Source organism: Vombatus ursinus, unplaced genomic scaffold, assembly GCF_900497805.2.
Source record: "Vombatus ursinus unplaced genomic scaffold, bare-nosed wombat genome assembly UNPS02014779.1, whole genome shotgun sequence".
NCBI classification, from domain to species: Eukaryota; Metazoa; Chordata; class Mammalia; order Diprotodontia; family Vombatidae; genus Vombatus; species Vombatus ursinus.
Window position 1 is genome coordinate 37,095,441 of NW_020954557.1, and position 24,220 is coordinate 37,119,660.

General features: G+C 39.6%; 1 protein-coding gene across 1 annotated transcript in view; it reads left to right on the forward strand.

The window, feature by feature from the left end:
- TTN (titin) overlaps positions 1–24,220 on the forward strand; it is a 325,691-nt gene that overhangs the window by 290,525 nt on the left and 10,946 nt on the right. Inside the window, exons 278-307 of the mRNA XM_027865699.1 lie at positions 91–387; positions 492–1,079; positions 1,192–1,494; positions 1,606–1,902; positions 4,377–4,664; positions 4,795–5,094; positions 5,340–5,642; positions 5,752–6,057; positions 6,233–7,999; positions 8,584–8,877; positions 9,590–9,877; positions 10,007–10,306; positions 10,397–12,463; positions 12,572–12,874; positions 12,975–13,280; positions 13,372–13,662; positions 13,885–14,181; positions 14,308–14,613; positions 16,091–16,396; positions 16,480–16,761; positions 16,970–17,563; positions 17,693–17,980; positions 18,096–18,395; positions 19,243–19,545; positions 19,948–20,250; positions 20,336–20,920; positions 21,194–21,499; positions 21,602–21,901; positions 23,129–23,704; positions 23,819–24,124. Of these exons, the coding sequence (XP_027721500.1) occupies positions 91–387; positions 492–1,079; positions 1,192–1,494; positions 1,606–1,902; positions 4,377–4,664; positions 4,795–5,094; positions 5,340–5,642; positions 5,752–6,057; positions 6,233–7,999; positions 8,584–8,877; positions 9,590–9,877; positions 10,007–10,306; positions 10,397–12,463; positions 12,572–12,874; positions 12,975–13,280; positions 13,372–13,662; positions 13,885–14,181; positions 14,308–14,613; positions 16,091–16,396; positions 16,480–16,761; positions 16,970–17,563; positions 17,693–17,980; positions 18,096–18,395; positions 19,243–19,545; positions 19,948–20,250; positions 20,336–20,920; positions 21,194–21,499; positions 21,602–21,901; positions 23,129–23,704; positions 23,819–24,124 (13,350 nt within the window). The remainder of the gene's footprint in view (positions 1–90; positions 388–491; positions 1,080–1,191; positions 1,495–1,605; positions 1,903–4,376; positions 4,665–4,794; positions 5,095–5,339; positions 5,643–5,751; positions 6,058–6,232; positions 8,000–8,583; positions 8,878–9,589; positions 9,878–10,006; positions 10,307–10,396; positions 12,464–12,571; positions 12,875–12,974; positions 13,281–13,371; positions 13,663–13,884; positions 14,182–14,307; positions 14,614–16,090; positions 16,397–16,479; positions 16,762–16,969; positions 17,564–17,692; positions 17,981–18,095; positions 18,396–19,242; positions 19,546–19,947; positions 20,251–20,335; positions 20,921–21,193; positions 21,500–21,601; positions 21,902–23,128; positions 23,705–23,818; positions 24,125–24,220) is intronic.

Consider the following 24,220-nt stretch of genomic DNA (forward strand, 5'->3'; position numbering starts at 1 on the left):
TAATACCCTTGGTAACTTTCATGAAATACATTTAAGGAGAAAATTATGCTTTGGTTTTGATCTTTCCTTTTGATTTTTTTTCTTTCTTAGAAAAACCAAGCCCCCCTGAAAAACTTGGAGTGGCAAGTGTTTCTAAAGATAGTGTTTCCCTGATATGGCTTAAGCCAGAGCATGATGGTGGAAGCAGAATTGCACACTATATTGTTGAAGCTTTAGAAAAAGGACAGAAGAACTGGGTTAAATGTGCAGTTGTAAAGACCACTCATCACACTGTTTCCAGTCTCAGAGAAAACTCTGAATACTTCTTTAGAGTGTTCGCGGAAAACCAAGCCGGTATAAGTGATCCAAGAGAACTTCTACTCCCTGTTCTTGTGAAAGACCAACTAGGTAAGCCCAGTCATGTTAAACTAAACTTTGAAACCTTCTGCATTGATTTAAATTCATTTTCTCAACTAATCTTTCATTTGATCTCACCAAATTTTATTTTTCAGAACCCCCTGAGGTTGATATGACTAACTTCCCAAGTCATACTGTCTACGTCAGGGCAGGTTCCAACCTTAAGGTTGACATTCCAATTTCTGGAAAACCACTTCCTAAAGTGACATTATCCAAAGATGGTGTCCCACTAAAAGCAACCATGAGATTTAATACTGAAATTACTGCTGAAAACCTCACCATTAATCTCAAAGAAAGTGTTGCTGCTGATGCTGGAAGGTATGAGATCACTGCTTCCAATGCCAGTGGAACAACAAAAGCGTTTATTAACATTATTGTGCTGGACAGACCTGGTCCCCCAACAGGCCCTGTTGTTATCAGTGATGTAACCGAAGATAGTGTGGTTCTCAAGTGGCAGCCACCAAAGTATGATGGTGGAAGTCAAGTGACCAACTATATTGTCCTTAAGAGAGAAACAAGTACCGCAGTATGGACTGAAGTTTCTGCAACAGTGGCAAGAAGCATGATGAAAGTCATGAAACTGACAACAGGAGAAGAGTATCAGTTCCGCATCAAGGCTGAAAACCGCTTTGGCATCAGTGATCACACAGATTCAGCTTGTGTGACTGTCAAACTCCCATACAGTAAGTTATTATTGCAACTTTACATGTTTCCTATATCCCTACAATTTATTTTATCCCAAATGTTTGAAAAGTTTTGTTATTAACCAATTGGGATATTTCTCCATCCATTTAGCAACACCTGGACCACCTTCTACACCGTGGGTCACAAATGTCACCCAAGAGAGCATCACCGTTGGTTGGCATGAGCCAGTGTCCAATGGAGGCAGTGCAATAATTGGATACCATCTAGAAATGAAGGACAGAAACAGTATTTTATGGCAGAAGGTTAATAAAATGGTCATTCGCACAACTCACTTCAAAGTCAGTACAATCAGTGCTGGACTTATTTATGAATTCAGGGTATATGCAGAAAATGCTGCTGGCATTGGCAAAGCAAGTCATCCTTCTGACCCAGTTCTTGCCATTGATGCCTGTGGTAAGTATTTGTAAGATAGAGTCTGCCTGGTAGAATTACCCATTGGAAATATTCCTGTACTGCATATCTGGTATACAAGTGAAACTAATCTTCTTATATTGATTTCCACAGAACCTCCAAGGAATGTCCGTGTCACAGATATTTCAAAGACTTCTGTCAACCTTTTGTGGCAGAAACCAGCTTTTGACGGTGGAAGCAAGATAACAGGCTACATTGTTGAGAAACGTGATCTTCCAGATGGCCGGTGGACCAAGGCCAGCTTCACCAATGTTATTGAGACTCACTTCGTTGTATCTGGCTTAACTCAGAATTCTCAGTATGAATTCCGTGTTTTTGCTAAGAATGCAGTCGGCTCCATTAGCAATCCCTCTGAAGTTGCAGGTCCCATTACATGTATTGATACTTATGGTAAGAATTTTCATCATTCAGAAGAATTTTTTTTCTGAATATATATATATATATGGTTGAAATATATATATATATGGTTTCACTGAAACTACTTTACATACCAGTTCATAAAGCATACTTTACTACTTTGTTTTAATTTTCAAATAGAATGACTTGATATTTTCACTATCAAAATTTAAATCTCTTGACTAAACTCCTAGAACCAAGTCCTACAATCATGTCTGAATAGATGAGGAATATTGCTTTCTGAGGTAAATTGAAATGACTTATTTTGATTAGTCATACAATCTCAGATTTAGAATTTGGGACCTCAGAGCCTATCAAATCCAACCCCTTAATTTTAAAGATGAGGAAACTGGAACTCAGAAATATTAATTCGATGTCCCAGGGTGTCTGAGGCAGGATTTGAACCCAGGTTCAAATTTAAAGACTTATATCCTTTAAAATGGGATAAAATAGGGGCAGCTAGGTGGCACAGTGGATAGGTCTCTAGCCTTGGAGTCAGGAGGACCTGAGTTCAAATCCAGCCTCAGACACTTGACACTTATTAGCTATGTGACCCTGGGCAAGTCACTTAATCCCAATTGCCTCACCAAAAAGCAAAAAATATAAAATAAAATAAAATGAGCCTATCAGCTGTTTTTGCATACTCACTGGTTGCAAAACTGAATGCTGACAAGGTTCAAGTGCTCTGTCATATTCATTCCAAAATATGAGAAAGAAATTTATTGCTATAAATTTGGGCAAACATATCACCTCCTTATTATATGGAATCAGACCTTTAGAGCTAGAAGCCATTTTAGAGTTCATCTAGCCCAATTCATTCATTTTAAAGATGACAGATCTGCCTAAGGAATCCACTGATGTGAAGTGACTAGCCCAAGGTCATACAGTGAGATAGAGCAGACCAGGAAGAAAACCCAGGCTTTTTAATTTCTGATCCTCCACCCTTAAAGTGCTGCCTAATTCTTTATATTCTAACGATCTGCGGGGCTGTTCTCTGCCGAAGGGTAAAAACTTCCTGAGGATCAGGGCTGTTTGGTTTTGTACCCCCTGTGTGGTTATTAAATACTAAGTAGGTGCTTAACAAATACTTGTTGATTGATCGATTGTAGACATGTTGATCATGAATGATTAACTTATTTCAGAATATGATGAAGGCCCATCACAGTCCTATTGCAATGAAGTTGCCAGACCCAGTCAACTTGGCATAGTGCCTATAAATGCTTAGTTCTGTGGTGAATAAACCTAATTCACCCTAGGCAAGCAGCTCTTCATTGTCCGAAATTTAGACACAGGTAGCCTGGGGATGTTACTAAGATCCTTCTGCCTCTTCGTTTGTTTTTGTTTTTTTCAAGGAAGGAGGAACCATATAAATAGGAGGTAGTTTGCCAGGAAAAGAAGAAAATAGAAGCAGAAGAGAAGGGAAAAGGGTCCAAGTCAAAGGGCAGAAACTGTTCAGCAATAGGATCAAATGTTGTACTATATCCTCTTTCGTTGTGAGCTCAGTTCCTGTTGTAGGACTTCACTATTCCCACCTCTACTTCACCAGATTGTAGAGGCATAAAATCATGGGTTTATAATTGGAAAGAATTCTAGAGATGCTCTAGCCCAACTCCATTCATTTTACAAATGAGGAAACTGAGTCCCAGAGAGATTAAGTACCCAAGGTCACATAGATAGCAAGGAACAGGGGTGGGATTTAAATCAAGATCCTGATTTAAAACCAGTTTTCTTTCCATTATACTTCACTCCCTCTAAAAGAACTCAGTGTCCATGCAGTAGGTATAGTGTCATTGCAGGTGCAAAGAATAGTCATAGGAAGTCTAGGTTTCTGTATTATATAACAGAATAGTATTTTATCAATTTAAATTTTTTAAATTTTATTTATTTTATTTTTAATTTAAGGAATAAAACAACCATTTCCATAACAGAGTATAAAAAAAAAATATGATTGCACATGAAACTACAAATCTGTTATGGTACAACTTGCTATTCCTTTTGAATATATAATAAAGTTATATAAATTTCTTTTTTCTTCCTGCCCCCCCAACCCACCCCAAAGATGGCTACCATTAGACACAAATATGTATATGTATGTAAAAGCACAACCCAGGAACTATATAAACAAAACTATAAAAACTTTTTATACAAATAAAATCAGATTTAAATAAATGGCAAAATATTAATTGTTCATGGATAGGCAGGGACAATATAATGTAAGTGCTATAATATAAATGACAATTTTACCTAAACTAATTTATATGTTCAATGTTGTCCCAATTTTAATTTTCTAGAAATTATTAGAAATAAAAGAAAAATAAGGTCTTGCAATACCCACTGGGTTAGTTATTAAAATGTTATGTAATGAAGACTAAAAAGTTTGCCTTCAAATTTGTTGAAGTGACATATGTGTGTGTATATATACCCAAGCTCATATGTATATATATTTTTTCTTATCTATTTACTTTCAGGTGGACCTGCAATTGACTTGCCTTTAGAATATACAGAAGTTGTCAAATATAGAGCTGGAACATCTGTGAAGCTCAGAGCTGGAATCTCCGGCAAACCTGAGCCTACCATTGAATGGTACAAAGATGACAAAGAGTTACAAACAAATGCACTATTATCTATTGAAAATACAACAGATCTTGCATCTATCCTCATCAAAGATGCCAGTCGAATCAATAGTGGACACTATGAATTAAAGCTCAGGAATGCCATGGGTTCTGCATCAGCCAGCATCAGAGTACAGATATTAGGTAGGAGCTAGATACCAGCTTCTGTCATTCTTTACCTTCCCACACATGAGCAATTATAAATAAGGCTACATATCTTTTAAAATCTTACATATATATATATATTATATATATATATCTTTTTGATTAATAGACAAACCAGGGCCTCCAGGTGGACCAATTGAATTTAAGACTGTCACTGCTGAAAAGATTACCCTCCTTTGGCGGCCTCCAGAAGATAATGGTGGTGCCAAAATAACTCACTATATTGTGGAGAAACGTGAAACAAGCCGGGTTGTATGGTCTATGGTGTCTGAAAATCTGGAAGAGTGTATTATTACCACTACCAAACTCATCAAAGGAAATGAATATATCTTCCGGGTCCGAGGTGTGAACAAGTATGGAGCTGGCGATCCACTGGAGTCTGAGCCAGTTGTAGCCAGGAATGCATTTGGTAAGACAGTGAAAAAAGATAATTGAAATAAAATGCATGGCCTTATAAATGAGTAGCACATATTTTACTTTTACTAGTTTCCCTTCCCTTTCCAAATATCATAACTCATTCTTGAACAGAGTAGAAGATAATTAAAAAAAAAAATTCAACCAGAATGATTGAGTAGGACTGAAAAATTGTTGAGAGATGGAGTTGTTTTAGTTACATTGCTTCTAAAAAGCACATTTTTCTCTTTCTTTAAATAGTTACACCTGGGCCACCCAGTGTACCAGAAGTGACTAAGATTACCAAGAATTCAATGACTGTTGTCTGGAATCGACCAGTTGTAGACGGTGGTAGTGAAATAAGTGGCTACTTCCTTGAAAAACGTGATAAGAAGAGTCTAGGCTGGTTCAAAGTGCTTAAAGAAACTATCCGTGACACCAGACAGAAAGTGACAGGACTCACTGAAAATAGTGAATATCATTTCCGAGTTTGTGCTGTAAATGCAGCTGGTCAAGGTCCATTCTCTGAACCATCTGATTTCTACAAAGCTGCAGATCCTATTGGTAAGGAAATACACATAAACCATCTCCACATAAATAAATCTCTTCTTTGTTATAAGTGGTTCTTAACATGTGATAAGATCCTGAAACTCATTATGATGGTTCATTACAGATCCACCAGGTCCACCAGCCAAGCTGAGAGTAGTAGATTCAACAAAATCCTCAATTACTCTTAGCTGGAGTAAACCTGTTTATGATGGAGGCAGTGCTGTTACTGGGTATATTGTGGAGATGAGACAAGGTGACAGTGAAGAATGGACTATTGTCAGTACCAAGGGAGAAGTAAGAACAACAGAGTATGTTGTACCTCTTCTGAAACCTGGAGTCAATTACTATTTCCGTGTATCTGCCCTGAACTGTGCTGGACAAGGAGAACCTATTGAAATGACAGAACCTGTACAACCTAAAGACATACTTGGTAGGTACCGTACATATTGTTGGTAACCTCTTAATGTGCGCACGCACATGCGCACACACACACACACACACGCACACATGCACACTGTTTCTTATTTTATCATAAGGAGCTTTATCTTAATTCCTCTAAAAATTCTGAATATTGAATATCTTTTTTTTCCATTATTATTCTACAGAGGAACCAGAGATTGACTTAGATGTGGCTCTTAGAACTTCCATCATTGCAAAAGCTGGTGAAGATGTACAAATCTTGATTCCATTTAAAGGGAGACCTCCACCCACTGTCACTTGGAGAAAAGAAGAAAAGAATCTTGGTAGCGATGCCAGGTACAACATTCAGAACACTGACTCCTCTTCATTACTCATCATCCCTCAAGTTACAAGAAATGATACAGGAAAATACGTCCTAACAATAGAAAATGGAATTGGGCAGCCAAAGTCTTCAACTGTGAGTGTTAAAGTACTTGACACACCAGCCGCCTGCCAGAAATTACAAGTGAAACATGTTTCCCGGGGCACTGTCACCCTGTTTTGGGACCCTCCTCTCATCGATGGTGGCTCTCCCATAATAAATTATGTCATTGAAAAGAAAGATGCCACCAAAAGGACCTGGTCCATCATTTCACACAAATGCTCCCATACATCCTTTAAGGTAACAGACTTGTCAGAGAAGATTCCCTATTTCTTCCGAGTCCTTGCAGAAAATGAAAATGGACTAGGGGAGCCCTGTGACACTACAGAGCCAGTGAAAGCTGCTGAAGTACCAGCTCCCATACGGGATCTTTCAATGAAGGATTCAACAAAGACATCTGTTACCTTGCAGTGGTCCAAACCTGACTTTGATGGTGGAAGTGTCATCACAGAGTATGTTGTTGAGAGGAAAGGTAAAGGTGAACAAATATGGTCACATGCTGGCATAAGTAAGACGTGTGAAATTGTAGTAGACAACCTGAAAGAACAATCAGTCCTGGAATTCAGAGTTTCTGCAAAGAATGAGAAAGGACTGAGTGATAGTGTTGTAATTGGGCCAATTACTGTGAAAGAACTTGTCATTCCACCTGAAGTTGACCTCTCAGAAATCCCTGGAGCACAAATCAGTGTAAAAATTGGTCATAATGTACACCTTGAATTGCCCTACAAAGGAAAACCGAAACCATCTATCAGTTGGCTGAAGGACAGTATACCGCTGAAAGAAAGTGAACAGGTCCGTTTCAGCAAAACAGAAAACAAAATAACTTTGAACATCAAAAATGTGCAAAAAGAGCATGGTGGGAAGTATAGTATCATTCTAGATAATGCAGTGTGCAGAAACTCATTTCCCATTACAATCATTACACTCGGCCCCCCATCAAAGCCCAAAGGACCCATCCGATTTGATGAGATTAAAGCTGACAGTGTTATCATGTCATGGGATGTTCCTGATGATGATGGAGGAGGAGAAATCACTTGTTACAGCATTGAGAAACGGGAAGCTTCACAAACTAACTGGAAGATGGTGTGTTCTAGTGTTGCTAGGACAACTTTTAAAGTTCCTAACTTAGTTAAAGATGCTGAATACCAATTTAGGGTTAGAGCAGAAAATCGATATGGAGTAAGCCTGCCACTCGTCTCAACAATTATTGTGGCAAGACATCAGTTCAGGGTACCTGGCCCACCAGGAAAGCCTGTTGTATACAATATAACCTCTGATGGCATGTCAATCACTTGGGATGCACCACTATATGATGGTGGGTCAGAAGTTACTGGATTCTATGTTGAGAAGAAAGAAAGAAATAGCATCCTGTGGCAGAGAGTTAACACAACTTCAATCTCTGGAAGAGAATACAGAGTTACTGGACTTCTTGAGGGCCTAGATTACCAGTTCCGTGTGTATGCTGAAAATTCTGCTGGCCTAAGCCCACCTAGTGACCCAAGCAAATTTACCCTAGCAGTATCTCCAGTAGGTAAGTGACTGAATATTATGCAACTTTTTCATTTGGTACCTGTGTTTGTTAGTAATAGAAACAGCTTGATTATTTAGACAACTTGCAACCCAAATATCTTGCCTCTCCATCTACAACCTTATATCCATTGCTTTTAAGGCCATATGGCTATTCCTTAGCCATACAAAGAAAAGGGGATGATACAAAAAATCAGATTAATATTATTAAAATCAATCAAATATTAAAATCAATTAATTATTAAAATCATGTAGAGATGATAGATAGGTGGCAGAGTGGATATAGTGCTGGAACTGAAATTTGGGGAGATCTCTGTTTGAATTTGGCCTTAGACACTTAGTGGTTATGTGAGCCTAAGCAAGCCATCTAACCTCCTTTAGCCTCAGTTTCTTCATCTACAAAATGGGGATAATAACAGTAACTACCTGATAGAATTACATTGACAGACAATAAATGCAAAGTTCTTTACAAACTTTAAAGCCCCATACAAGTGATTGCTATCATATTAACTAAATCTATTAATATGGCTAATAAACAATTATTTATAAGAATAATTCCAAATTTAATTTTCATGAAAATCCTTTTAGACCCACCTGGCACTCCTGACAGCATTGATGTCACCCGGGAAACTATCACACTTAAGTGGAATCCACCGTTGCGTGATGGAGGCAGTAAGATCGTCGCCTACAGTATAGAGAAACGCCAAGGAAACGATCGTTGGCTTAGATGCAACTTTACTGATGTCAGTGAATGTCAGTACACAGTCACAGGACTTAGTCCAGGAGACCGATATGAATTCAGAATAATTGCAAGAAATGCTGTTGGGACAATCAGCCCCCCTTCACAATCTTCAGGCTTCATTATGACAAGAGATGAGAATGGTAAGCACTTTAGTTACTGATGCTGTGTGACTGAGAATATGTCATGTTAGTTTATCTATCAAATAGGGATGCTATTGCTATCTCCTCCCCATCTTCAAATGCTGCTATGAGGCAAAATGTATTTTTTATCCTCATAGATAGATGCAAATTTTTAAAAATACATGCCTGTTAATTTCACTGTATCTTCATATAGATAGTATGTAGGTAAAAATGGACGAGTTTTTAGTATTATGATTTCAGCCATCCTTTATATTAACATCTTTACAAGAAATAAGACTTCATGGAGCTAACAGTTTTCTTTCCCCACTATTATTTGACTGAAGTTATGGAAGTATACCATCACAGCCACTGGCATATTTGACCCTAGCTTATGTTTATTTCCAGAAACATATTTAAACATATATAGGTACTACAAAAAAGATTATTTAACTTCGAAATGTAAATTATCTTCAAAACCTTAGCCAGTAGCCTCTAAAAATTTCATTTTTATTTGTAACAGCAAATGACAAAATAGTAATGAAGGAAGATTGATAAAATGCAAATGATCATTTTTACTTTACTAGTTAGCCTCATTTTTAAAACACTTCTGTAGTACTATTGTGCCCCTAGGTTATTTTTTTTTAGGTTTCATAATCTAGTACTACTCCAGTGAATGATATTTTGGTGAAATAAACCAAATGAAGGAGCTAATTTCTTCTCTTCTCTTTTATAGTTCCTCCCACAGTAGAATTTGGTCCTGAATACTTTGACGGTCTTATTATCAAGGCTGGAGACAGCCTAAGAATCAAGGCTTTGATAACGGGTCGGCCAGTGCCTCGGGTAACTTGGTTTAAAGACGGACAAGAGATTGAAAAGAAAATGCATGTGGAAATAACTGATGTCCTCGGGTCTAGCAGTCTCTTTGTCAGGGATGCCAATCGTGACCATCGTGGTGTATACACAGTTGAAGCCAAAAACATATCAGGCTCTACAAAAGAAAACCTTACTGTGAAAGTACAAGGTACTTATAAAAGCATATTCTTAATTTTATAACTCATGTTGTGCAATTTGTATTTTGGAATGCCTATTTCTATTCCAAGTGTAAAAAGCAAAAGGTAACTCTAACTCTAATAACTTTTTTCCTTTATAGATACACCAGGAAAAGTAGTTGGGCCAATAAGATTCACTAATATAACTGGAGAGAAGATGACTCTGTGGTGGGATGCTCCACTGAATGATGGTTGTTCTCCTGTAACTCACTACATGATTGAAAAACGAGAAACCAGCAGGCTTGCATGGGCACTCATCGAGGATAAGTGTGAAGCCCATAGTTACACTGCAGTTAAATTAATAAATGGCAATGAATATCAATTCCGTGTTTCTGCAGTTAACAAAATTGGTGTTGGCAGGCCACTTGATTCTGACCCTGTGGTTGCCCAAATACAATACAGTAAGTTTTCTCTTTTTTACTTAAGACCAAGACATGAAATAGCAATCTACTTTTCTAGCAAATGTGTCTAACTGATTTTTCATTCTGTAGCTGTTCCAGATGCACCTGGTACTCCAGAGCCTAGCAACATAACTGGCAACAGCATTACACTCACATGGACCAGGCCAGAATCAGATGGTGGTAATGAAATCCAGCACTACATCCTTGAAAGGCGAGAAAAGAAGAGCACGCGATGGGTAAAAGTAATCAGCAAACGCCCAATTGCTGAGACCAGATACAAAGTTACCGGACTGACTGAAGGCAATGAATATGAATTCCATGTCATGGCTGAAAATGCTGCAGGGGTAGGACCTTCGAGTGGCATTTCAAGATTGATTAAATGTAGAGAGCCGGTGAGCCCACCAGGGGCTCCCACAGTGGTCAAAGTGACAGACACATCAAAGACAACTGTCAGCTTAGAATGGGGCAGACCAGTTTTTGATGGTGGGATGGAAATAATCGGCTACATCATTGAAATGTGCAAAGCAGACTTTGGAGACTGGCAGAAGGTCAATGCTGAAGCATGTGTCAAAACTAGATATACTGTCACCGATTTGCAAGCAGGTGAAAAGTACAAATTCCGAGTGAGTGCTGTCAATGGCGCTGGCAAAGGAGAAAGCTGTGAGGTGACTGGTACAATTCAAGCAGTTGACAGACTAACCCCACCTGAACTTGATATTGATGCAAACTTCAAGCAAACTCATGTTGTTAGAGCAGGGGCAAGTATTCGTCTGTTCATTGCCTACAGTGGCCGACCTACTCCTACTGCAGTATGGAGTAAACCAGATTCTAACCTTAGTATTCGAGCTGACATTCATATAACAGACTCCTTCAGCACCCTCACTGTGGAGAACTGCAATAGAAATGATGCTGGTAAATATACCTTCTCTTTGGAAAACAACAGCGGAAGTAAGTCTATAACATTCACTGTTAAGGTACTGGACTCCCCTGGTCCACCTGGTCCTATTACCTTCAAGGATGTAACCAGAGGGTCTGTTACATTAATGTGGGATGCACCCATCCTTGATGGTGGTGCCCGAATCCATCATTATGTGGTGGAGAAACGAGAAGCGAGTCGTCGTAGCTGGCAAGTAGTCAGTGAAAAATGCACTCGCCAGATCTTCAAGGTCACTGACCTCTTAGAAGGAGTCCCCCACTACTTCCGTGTTTCTGCAGAAAATGAGTATGGCATTGGTGAACCATATGAAATGCCAGAACCAATTGTCGCCACAGAAGAACCTGCTCCACCTAAGAGACTTGATATTGTTGATACAAGCAAATCCTCAGCAGTGTTAGCTTGGCTTAAACCTGATCATGATGGAGGAAGCCGGATCACCAGTTACCTTCTTGAAATGAGACAGAAGGGCTCTAATTTCTGGGTTGAAGCTGGTCACACAAAGCAGCTTACTTTTACAGTGGAACACCTCGTAGAAAACACTGAATATGAATTCCGTGTGAAAGCCAAGAACGATGCAGGCTACAGTGAACCCCGGGAAGCCTTCTGTTCTGTCATCATCAAGGAGCCTCAGATTGAACCGACTGCAGATCTCAGTGGAATTACTAATCAGATCATAACATGCAAAGCCGGAAGCTCTTTTACCATTGACATACCAATCAGTGGTCGCCCAGCCCCCAAAGTAACATGGAAACTTGAAGAGATGAGACTTAAGGAGACTGATAGAATGAGTATTAAGACAACAAAAGATAGAACCACACTGAGTGTTAAAGAGAGCATGAGAGGTGACTCTGGACGTTACTATTTGACCCTTGAGAATACTGCAGGGGTAAAAACCTTTACAGTCACCGTCATTGTCATTGGAAGGCCAGGTCCAGTTACTGGCCCAATTGAAGTCTCCTCTGTCTCTGCTGAGTCATGTGTCCTGTCATGGACTGAACCTAAGGATGATGGTGGCACTGAAATCACTAATTACATAGTTGAAAAACGTGAGTCTGGGACAACAGCTTGGCAGCTTGTAAATTCCAGTGTCAAACGTACCCAGATTAAAGTAACCCACCTCACAAAATACAAAGAATACTCTTTCCGTGTCAGTTCAGAAAACAGATTTGGTGTCAGCAAACCTCTGGAATCAGCACCAATAGTTGCTGAACATCCATTTGGTAAGGGAAACAAATGTAATTTTTCAAAATGTGAATGTTAACCACAGGTCTTTTTTTTTCTCTGAACTGAGTTCCAAATCTATTTTTTTCTGTATTGTTTTTATATAGTCCCTCCAAGTGCACCTACCAGGCCTGAGGTCTACTTTGTGTCTGCAAATGCCATGGCTATCCGTTGGGAAGAACCATACCATGATGGTGGCAGCAAAATCATTGGATACTGGGTTGAGAAGAAAGAACGTAACACTATTCTTTGGGTGAAGGAAAACAAAGTGCCTTGCTTAGAATGCAACTTCAAAGTAACTGGCTTGGTGGAAGGTCTGGAATATCAGTTCAGAACTTATGCACTAAATGCAGCAGGTGTTAGCAAAGCTAGTGAAGCTTCAAGACCCATGGTAGCTCAAAACCCAGTTGGTAAGTGTCACATTGGAAGGGTCTTTGTTTTTGTTTTTTTTGTTTTTTTTTTTCAGGAGTCACAGAACAACGTTTAACCTTTTTTTCATACCTCTTCCAGATCCACCAGGAAGACCAGAGGTAACAGATGTCACTAGGTCTACAGTGTCACTGATCTGGTCTGCACCAGTTTATGATGGAGGCAGCAAGGTTATAGGCTACATTGTAGAACGGAAGCCAGTCAGTGAGGTAGGAGATGGTCGCTGGCTAAAGTGCAACTACACCATCGTATCTGAGAATTTCTTCACTGTGACAGCTCTAAGTGAAGGCGACACCTATGAATTCCGCGTATTAGCTAAGAATGCAGCTGGCGTCATTAGTAAAGGGTCAGAATCCACGGGTCCTGTCACTTGCAGAGATGAATATTGTAAGAAAAAGTCAAGTGCCTTCTTTAAGTTATTACAACTTGAGTTACAAGTTGTCAGATACTTACTTGGATCTGTTTTATTTTTTGACAGCACCACCCAAAGCTGAACTGGATGCTAGATTGCAGGGAGATATTGTAACTATCAGAGCTGGATCTGATCTTGTTCTCGATGCGGCAGTTGGTGGCAAACCTGAGCCCAAAATTATCTGGACCAAAGGAGACAAAGAATTAGATCTCTGTGAAAAGGTCTCTTTGCAGTATACCAGAAAACGAGCCACTGCTATCATCAAATTCTGTGATCGAAGCGATAGTGGAAAATATACATTAACTGTGAAGAATGCCAGTGGAACCAAAACTGTGTCTGTCATGGTCAAAGTACTTGGTGAGTATTTTCCAGTTCAATATACATACTCTTTTATTATACTGAAATTTCCACTGTGGAATATTCTTTCCAGTAGAATATAAGTTCCTTAAAGGCAGGAACTATCTCAGTTTTGTCTTTGCATCCCCACTGAGGAGCACAGTGCCTGACATAAGAGTAGACTCTTGATAAATGGTTGTTGATTAATTCATTGTATGTCATTGGGTCTTTTTTTTTCTCCAGATTCTCCTGGTCCATGTGGAAACCTCACAATCAGCAGAGTAACAGAAGAGAAATGCACTCTAGCCTGGACCCTCCCTCAAGAAGATGGAGGTGCAGAAATAACTCACTACATTGTGGAAAGACGTGAAACAAGCAGACTCAACTGGGTTATCGTTGAGGCAGAATGTCCAACTTTATCACATGTGGTCACCAGACTCATCAAGAACAATGAATACATATTCCGTGTGAGGGCAGTCAACAAATATGGCCCAGGTGTACCTGTTGAAACAGAACCCATTGTTGCTAGAAATTCATTCAGTGAGTATTAATTTTTTTTGGTCATCATTCAGGACTTTCTGGGGGAAGGTGGGAGGCAGCAGTCATGGAAATACCACTGTATTTCATGCAAAACTAATTGTTTCTTTTTCACAAAATCACGAACAGCTATTCCATCACCACCTGGTATGCCTGAAGAAATGGGTGCTGGCAAAGAACATGTCATCATTCAGTGGCAAAAGCCAGAATCTGATGGTGGCAATGAGATCAAAAACTACCTCGTTGATAAACGTGAAAAGAAGAGTCTGCGCTGGACACGGGTCAATAAAGATTATACTGTTTACGACACCAGACTTAAAGTGACTGGCTTAATGGAAGGCTGTGAATACCAGTTCCGGGTCACAGCAGTAAATGCTGCTGGCAACAGTGAACCTAGTGAAGCTTCCAACTTCATCTTATGCAAGGAACCTTCATGTAAGTTCCAAGAAGTACCTATTAGTTCCTGTTGATCAAGGCATTCACTGTTTCAGAGAACTTATAGAAAGTAATGTTACCCAAAAAGGTGTGAGTTCATTTAGGACTGCTTTAAATATTGCCCATGTTAAATAACTATAAATTTCAATTAGTCTGCTACTTAATGAGTCAAAAGATTGATAATATTTCTAAGAATAGTTGCAGTTTTCCTCTCTGTGAGAAACTGAGGATACCCTTGCCATGTGTTTAGCATAGTATAGCCAAGTAGGGAATGAAAACTATGTTCTGGAAATCCTCCTGCAAATGAATAACCTGTTATTGTAATGATAATTCTTTTTTTTAATTGTGAAGAAGAAAAAAGAAAAGGTCCCCTTAAAGGGCTTTAAGCAAGCTGAAGGCTACTATTAATTAATACAATTATATGCAAAATCATTTTCACACTAGTAAGGCAAAAGTAACAACCCAGATATCAATGACTGAAATAGAAACAAAATTCTTATTCTTAGTATGAGGCCACATTCTTCTTACCATCTTTGAAGGCAGGAAGGTTAAGTAGCAGTTGAACCCTGAGATAAAACTGTTATGTTTTGTTTTTCCAAATGGAGAGGAGGTGATAGAGAAAGAAATAATTTGCTAATTATCTGACAATTTGCTAAAAAAAAAAAAAAAATGAGTTTGCTAATTGAAAAAAAAATGCTTTAAAGACCTAAGCATCAGAGCTGAGCAATTTGATTTTCTGTAAGGAAAAGAAAAAAAAATCAATAAATGTCATGGAAAGTTAATTCTGAAATTCATTGAGCCAAAGACAATAAATAGGTGCTTTCCTCAGATGAAGCAAGCAACTAAAGAAAAGCCTAACTGAAGGATGTGGGGGATTTGTGGGTACCCTAACACCCAGAAGTGACTACAGTAAGTTACTGAAATAGGCAGTAGGGAGTGAAGGACAAAGCTAAGGCAGTAAGGTATTTCCAGTGCAGCATTTTTAAGTTAAATAGATGGCCTAAAAACTGTACCCTTTTAAGCATTTCCTTCCCCCTTTTCTGCTACTTTGCCACCCTCATTACAGAAGCAGAAAAGGATAATGTAAGACTGAGGACCATTTTCTTCTTTTTGCTCTTTTGAATTGTGATGGCCAAAGAATCCATCTCCCAAAAGCCTCACTACTTACTGGTGATGAGCCTTTTTGTCCTTAGACTGGCGCTTGAGAAGCAGAAAATGTCACCACGACCAAACATCCCAGAGCTTGTGCTCCACTGTCACACATAGCTTTTGAAAACCTTGCATCACCTTCATGCCCTGATGAGACATGACCCTTTAAAAACCCACATAACCATCTTATACCAAACTAAAAGTGACCAAAGGATATAACTATAAAAATTCATCATGCTACAAGTACCGAAGCACACAGATAGTATCTGACATCATGAATTACAAATCCCAAGGGTTCATATAACACCTCTGCTCTTTTCTTCCAAAGATACTCCCGGACCGCCTTCTGCTCCAAGAGTTGTAGACACAACCAAATTCAGCATTAGCCTGGCATGGACGAAACCAATGTATGATGGTGGTGCTGACATCATAGGCTATGTCCTTGAAATGAAAGAAAAAGAAACTGATCAGTGGTACAGAGTGCATACAAAAGCTACTCTAAGAAATCCTGAATTCACCGTCCCAGATCTTAAAACTGGCCAGAAATATTGCTTCAGAGTTGCTGCCGTAAATGTAAATGGCATGAGTGAATACAGTGAATCCACTGCTGAAATTGAACCTGTAGAAAGACTAGGTATTTATAATCTAACTGTTTAATAGAATTATTTGTTCTCCAAATGGTTTGCAAATTAATTCATTTTGGTATTTGTCTTCCAGAAATTCCGGATCTTGAGCTTGCTGATGATCTGAAGAAAACTGTTACTGTGAGAGCTGGGGCTTCTTTGCGCCTCATGGTATCTGTATCAGGAAGGCCACCCCCTGTTATTACATGGAGCAAAAAGGGCATTGATCTTGCAAGCCGAGCAATTATTGACACCACTGAAAGCTACACTTTGCTTATTGTTGACAAAGTTAACCGGTATGATGCTGGAAAATATACTATCGAAGCAGAAAATCAATCTGGCAAAAAATCAGCAACAGTCCTTGTCAAAGTGTATGGTAAGCATTTTTCCTAAACTTAATTGATCTTTTGAGTATTTCTTGATGTTGTCTTGAAAGATGCCTCTGGCCCACTGACCCTCTTTATATAAAAAACAAAAAAGAAAGATATAATCATGGAAGACCATACATCATACTAGTTGAAAAAAAAAAATCAATCAACCAAACATGCAAATAGAAAGTACTATGCTTTTTTTAATGTTTTCAGATACACCTGGCCCATGTCCTTCTGTCAAAGTTAAGGAAGTGTCGAGAGATTCTGTGACCATTACTTGGGAGATCCCCACTATCGATGGTGGCGCACCAGTAACTAACTATATTATTGAGAAACGTGAGGCTGCCATGAGAGCATTCAAAACAGTAACTACCAAATGCAGCAAGACACTTTACAGAATTTCTGGACTTGTAGAAGGAACCATGTACTACTTCAGAGTACTTCCAGAGAATATTTATGGCATTGGAGAGCCTTGTGAAACATCTGATGCTGTCCGGGTCTCAGAAGTCCCCTTGGTGCCTCAAAAGCTGGAAGTGGTGGATGTCACCAAGTCCAGTGTTTCTCTAGCCTGGGAGAAACCCCTCTATGATGGTGGTAGCAGGCTTACTGGATATGTTCTTGAGGCCTGTAAAGCTGGTACTGAAAGATGGATGAAAGTTGTAACCTTGAAACCCACTGTCTTAGAGCACACTATTATCTCACTCAATGAAGGTGAACAGTACTTATTTAGAGTGAGGGCACAGAACGAGAAAGGAGTGTCAGAACCAAGAGAGATCGTCACCGCAGTAACTGTTCAAGACCTACGAGGTATGCGCTAGAAAATCTAACAAGATTTAAAAGAAGAAATTGTTCAAAAGATAAGTTTTTTAAAATATTCTGAGCATGAATGCTTTTGAATGGTTTGCTAAATTTTCCTAAACTTTTCTTTCTCTATAGTATTGCCTACAATTGATCTTTCTGCAATCCCTCAAAAGACTGTTCATGTCCCAGCTGGCAGACCTATAGAGCTGGTTATACCAATTGCTGGTCGTCCACCTCCAGCTGTATCCTGGTTCTTGGCTGGCTCCAAATTGAAAGAATCAGAGCGCGTCACTGTTGAAACCCATAGTAAAGTAGCCAAGTTAACAATCCGTGAGACCACAATAAAGGACACTGGAGAATACACACTTGAACTGAAGAATGTGACTGGAACTACTTCAGAAACCATTAAAGTTATCATTCTTGGTAAGTTCACATGATAAAAATAGAAGCATTTTTATTTTCTCTACTGCTAAAGTTGTTAGGATTCAGTAACCCAACTTTACTTTGAAGTGACATGGAATTTGTTTTACTTTTTCAGACAAACCTGGACCACCAGCTGGGCCAATCAAAATTGATGAAATCGATGCTACTTCGGTCACCATTTCCTGGGAGCCGCCTGAATTGGATGGTGGTGCTCCACTGAGTGGTTATGTGGTAGAACAGCGGGATGCCCATCGACCAGGCTGGCTGCCAGTTTCTGAATCCGTGACTAGAACAACTTTTAAGTTTACCAGACTCATTGAAGGAAATGAATATGTGTTCCGTGTAGCTGCTACAAACCGATTTGGAATTGGCTCTTACTTACAGTCTGAGGTCATAGAATGCCGTAGCAGCATCAGTAAGTCCTTCCTCCCCACCCTCTCCACCTTCTATTTCCCACCCAAAGCTATGGAAGAAAAAAATGAGGAATCTCCTATCCCTAGAAAATTAATAAAGACAGGTTGTATAATTAAGCCCAAGCATTTATAAAGATTTGAGGGATTTGGACCGTGTCTAGTAAGGTTTTATGTTACTGCTCATATCAAAAATAAATGTTAGAGCTTATAGGGATGTCACAAATCATCTAGTCCAATTTCCTAATTTAAAAGAAAAAAAAAGGCCACTAAGGATCAGAGGGTGACTTGCCTAAGGTCACACAGTCAGGTAGTAGCTGAAACAGGAGTAGAACACATATCTCATGGATCATGGGATTATGCTCCCATACTAATCGCAAAGGATGAGAGAAAAGAATCATCCAGTCAGCAGGCATTTATTAAGCACTTACTATGGGCCAGATATTATGCTAAGTGCTATGCAAAGACAAAATCCACAACCTCTACCTTCAAGGGATCTGTAATGTGAGGAATTCTAATGGAGTAAACGACATTCAAGCAACTGTAGACATACAAACTATATATAGTGTAAGTGGGAGGTGGTCTCAGAAGAAAGACCAGCAAGCAGGGGTCAGGGGAGGTGGGAGGAACCAGACACAGCCTCCTGAAGAAGGTGAGGTATGAGGTTATCCAGGAACTTCAGGAAAAGTACATATAGCAAATCCCTTGGAAACACCATCAGAAGACAGTCTTTTGTACCACTCGTAGTGCTGACTTAGAAGCTAGGGCCCATGGACTCATGAATGTTTTTGCAATTATTTTTCAATGCATATGTATTGTCAACTTTTTGTCTACCTGTATTTGTTACAACAGGGATTCCAGGACCTCCAGAAACATTACAGATTTTTGATGTCTCTCGTGATGGCATGACACTAACTTGGTACCCACCTGATGATGATGGCGGCTCCCAGGTGACCGGTTATATTGTAGAACGTAAAGAAGTCAGAGCAGATCGATGGGTCCGTGTCAATAAAGTAGCAGTGACTATGACACGTTATCGTTCCACTGGCCTCATTGAAGGACTAGAATATGAACACCGTATTACTGCCATTAATGCCAGAGGCACTGGGAAACCAAGTCGTCCTTCCAAACCCGTTGTTGCCATGGATCCAATTGGTAAGTAATCTTGGGGTCAAAATATCAGAGATCTAGAGCTGGAAGGAACCTCAGAAACCATTTGGTCCATACCTTCACCTGGAAGATGAGGGAAATGAAATATAGAGAGATTGAGTGACTTGTCCAAGGTTCCATAAGTAGTAAAGTATGAGATGTGGTATTTGAACCTGGGTGCCCATGCCCAGACTCTTGAGTCAGTGCCTTTTCTACTGTATCAAAAGGGAAAACCAACAGATTTGTTTTAACAGATAAAATAAGCTTTCTCAAAATGAATAATCATTACTATTTCATGTTTCAACAGCTCTTGGGATGTGTTTGTTAGGTAGTAGCTAGGTTTTTTGTTTTTGTTTTGAAATTTCAGGACCATTCTGTGCTCTACTTTGACATCTTTTTTTTTCTCAGCTCCTCCAGGAAAACCCCAGAACCCAAGAGTTACTGATACTACAAGAACATCAGTCTCCCTTGCCTGGAGCGTCCCTGAAGATGAAGGAGGATCTAAAGTCACTGGGTACTTGATTGAAATGCAGAAGGTCGATCAGCACGAATGGACCAAATGTAATACCACCCCAACGAAGATCCGGGAATATACACTAACACATCTGCCTCAGGGTGCGGAATACAGATTCCGTGTCTTGGCCTGTAATGCCGGTGGACCTGGGGAACCTGCTGAAGTACCAGGAGCAGTGAAAGTCACTGAAATGCTTGGTAAGAAGTGTGATTAGACACTTCCTTGTGTAACAACCTCATAACTTTCTCATGCATGTGATAATGCTAATTTTTTTTCTTTCAGAATATCCTGATTACGAACTTGATGAAAGATACCAGGAAGGTGTCTTTGTAAGACAAGGTGGAGTCATCAGGCTCACCATACCAATCAAAGGAAAACCATTCCCAATATGCAAGTGGACTAAGGAAGGCCAGGACATTAGTAAGAGGGCTATGATTGCCACCTCCGACACACACACTGAACTTGTGATTAAAGAAGCAGACAGGGATGATTCTGGAAACTACGATTTGGTTCTAGAAAACAAGTGTGGCAAGAAGGCAGTTTACATCAAGGTCAGGGTGATTGGAAGTCCAAATACTCCAGAAGGTCCACTTGAATATGATGACATACAAGCTCGTTCTGTAAGAGTAAGCTGGAGACCTCCAGCTGATGATGGTGGCGCTGATGTCATCGGGTACATTGTTGAGAGGCGAGAAGTACCTAAAGCTGCCTGGTATACCATTGATTCCAGAGTTAGAGGCACATCTCTTGTGGTAAAAGGCCTAAAAGAGAACGTAGAGTATCACTTCCGTGTTTCAGCAGAAAACCAGTTTGGTATCAGCAAGCCCCTGAAATCTGAAGAACCAGTCATACCAAAAACACCACTGAGTAAGTCCACATTTGTATTTCTATCTTTAAAAAAATAAGTGATTATTTTATCTTATTATATTATTATCATATCATATTATTATTATATTCTCTTATCAAATAAGATATTTGTAAAGCACTTAGCTCAGTGCCTAGCATATAGTAGGCACTATATAAATGCTTATTCCCTTCCTTCCCATGTCCCTTTGTCTCTGCCCTTCCTCCTCCCCTACTTCAGGAATTATAACCATGCTCATATCATTTTTAACAAAATGTTTGTTTTGATGCTTGTAGACCCTCCAGAACCTCCCAGCAATCCTCCAGAAGTGCTGGATGTAACTAAGAGTTCTGTTAGCTTGTCCTGGTCACGACCCAAAGATGATGGTGGCTCTCGGGTCACCGGGTACTACATTGAACGGAAAGAAACCTCTACTGACAAGTGGGTTCGGCATAACAAGACTCAGATCACTACCACCATGTACACAGTCACAGGCCTGGTTCCTGATGCCGAATACCAATTCCGTATCATTGCACAGAATGATGTCGGCTTAAGTGAAACCAGTCCTGCTTCTGAACCAGTTATTTGCAAAGATCCTTTCGGTAAGAAAATGGTCACATTTCTGAAAAAAAAAAAATTGCCTCATCTTTTTCTTTTGGCAAATAAATTTGACCTCTTTTTCAAACATTTTTAAATGTTTTCAGATAAACCAAGCCAACCTGGAGAGATTGAGATCCTATCTCTATCCAGAGACAGTGTTACTCTTCAGTGGGAGAAACCTGAATGTGATGGTGGTAAAGAAATCCTTGGATACTGGGTAGAATACCGGCAATCTGGAGACAGTGCCTGGAAGAAGAGCAATAAGGACCGCATTAAAGACAGGCAGTTCACAATTGGTGGCTTATTGGAAGCCACTGAATATGAATTCCGGGTTTTTGCTGAAAATGAGACTGGAATCAGCAGACCTCGACGAACTGCCACGTCTGTGAAGACTAAACTGACATGTACGTATCCCTAAATTGTAGACCCTTAGAACTGAAAAGATTTAGCATAGTATCTCACATACAATAAGCACTTCATGAAGGCTTCTTGCTGTTGATTGTAGAAGTCATCTACCTGAAGCCCTATCCAATGTATGCATCTTCTGCGTTACATATTTTACTAGCTAAATTAAATGCCAGGGCAATTGTTTCCCTGTATACAGGTGGACAGTGATTCTGGCCTAAAGATTTGTGGGACGTTAACAGCTTTGTAGATCATCCAACTAATATTTATTAAATATGTGAGAAAAATACTCATTGATATGCATGTGTGCATATGTGTATGTGCGCACACACACACATACACACATGCACCAGCAGAGAACCTTTACATAGGGACATTCCAAACACACAGTTCCCAATAAGGGCTGCTAGGGGCAGTGCTATTGATCACGTTGCTGCAGCAAGACCCCTGTTAATACAAAGGCCACTGTACCACTCTTCAGCAAGGATTCTGATGTATCAGTTTTAAAGAAAGAGATCAGATATTCCTCCAGCTTCCTGATGAACAAAATTTAATTCTAGGCAAGAAGGAAAGACCTGGAGCTTTTAGACAGAACCACTTGAGAAGTGTACATAATTAGTTTCATTATATTTATGAAGGGAAAGGTCAATCTGCCCATGGTTTTGCACCATGAATGATGATTCAGATCCTAAGAATATTTTTTTCAATGGAGGTCTGCAAATACAATAACCTCTGTAAAACCCAAAATATGTTTAAAACTAAATAACAACCCCTGTAAAACCTAAAAAAAGTTTAAAACTTAGATAATAATAATTCGCATTTATATAGCACCTAGTACATGCCAGGCACTGTGCTAAGTGCTTAACAATTATCTCATTTGATAGTTACAACCCTGGGAGGTAGATGCTATTATTATCCTCATTTTACAGTTGAGCAAACTGAGGTAAATAGTAGTTAAGAGACTTGCCCAAGGTCACACAGCTTGCTAGTATCTGAGGCTGGATTTGAATTCTGGCCTTCCAAGCTACATGCCTAGTGTTCTTTGAACTGTGTTAGCTAGTAGTCTCCAAAAACTTATCTAAAAAAATTGTTAGGTAAATAAGGATATCTTAAATGTGTAAGTATTTATGGATCACCTAACCCAGGTTCAGAGGACTGAAAGATGAGTAGATTTCTTATTAACAGAAAAATGCATACTTAATAATATGCTTTTTTTCCCATTTCAGCTGGAGAGGCACCAGGAGTAAGAAAAGAAATGGCAGATGTTACCACCAAATTGGGTGAAGCAGCTCAGCTATCCTGCCAGATTGTTGGAAGGCCCCTTCCAGATATTAAATGGTACCACTTTGGCAAAGAGCTAGTACAAAGCCGAAAATACAAAATGTCATCAGACGGGCGCACTCATACTCTCACTGTAATGACAGAGGAACAAGAGGATGAAGGTGTCTACACCTGCACAGCTACCAATGAAGTTGGAGAGGTAGAAACCAGCAGCAAGCTACTCTTACAAGCAACTCCTCAGTTCCACCCTGGTTACCCCCTGAAGGAGAAATACTACACAGCAGTGGGGTCTACTCTCCGTCTGCATGTTATGTACATTGGTCGCCCAGTACCTGCCATTACTTGGTTCCATGACAAGAAACCTTTGAAAAATTCAGAGACCATTACCATTGAGAATACTGAGCACTATACTCATCTCATCATCAAGAATGTCCAGCGTAAGACCCATGCTGGGAAGTACAAAGTACAGCTGAGCAACATTTTTGGAACAGTTGATGCTATCCTTGACGTGGAAATACAAGGTATTTTATTTTCTTTTTTTTTCCCCAGGAGAAGAGTTTGTGGATTTTTTTTTTTTTTGGTGAAACACTAAGGCATTGGTTAGATAATTATTTATCTTGTTTTGTTATTAACAGATAAGCCAGACAAGCCTACAGGGCCAATTGTGATTGAAGCACTACTTAAGAACTCTGCCGTAATCAGCTGGAAACCTCCTACAGATGATGGAGGGTCATGGATAACCAACTATGTGGTTGAGAAATGTGAGGCAAAGGAGGGTGCCGAGTGGCAGCTGGTATCTTCAGCCATTTCAGTAACGAGCTGCAGAATTATTAACCTTACAGAAAATGCTGGCTATTATTTCCGAGTATCTGCTCAGAACACCTATGGCATTAGTGAACCTCTAGAGGTCTCATCAATTGTTGTTATCAAGACTCCATTTGGTAAGCAAGGCACAATTTCTACATCTCCATAAACTCCCATCATTGCACACCACACCACCATTCTACCCATTCTAATGGAAAAGCTTACTTTAGAAA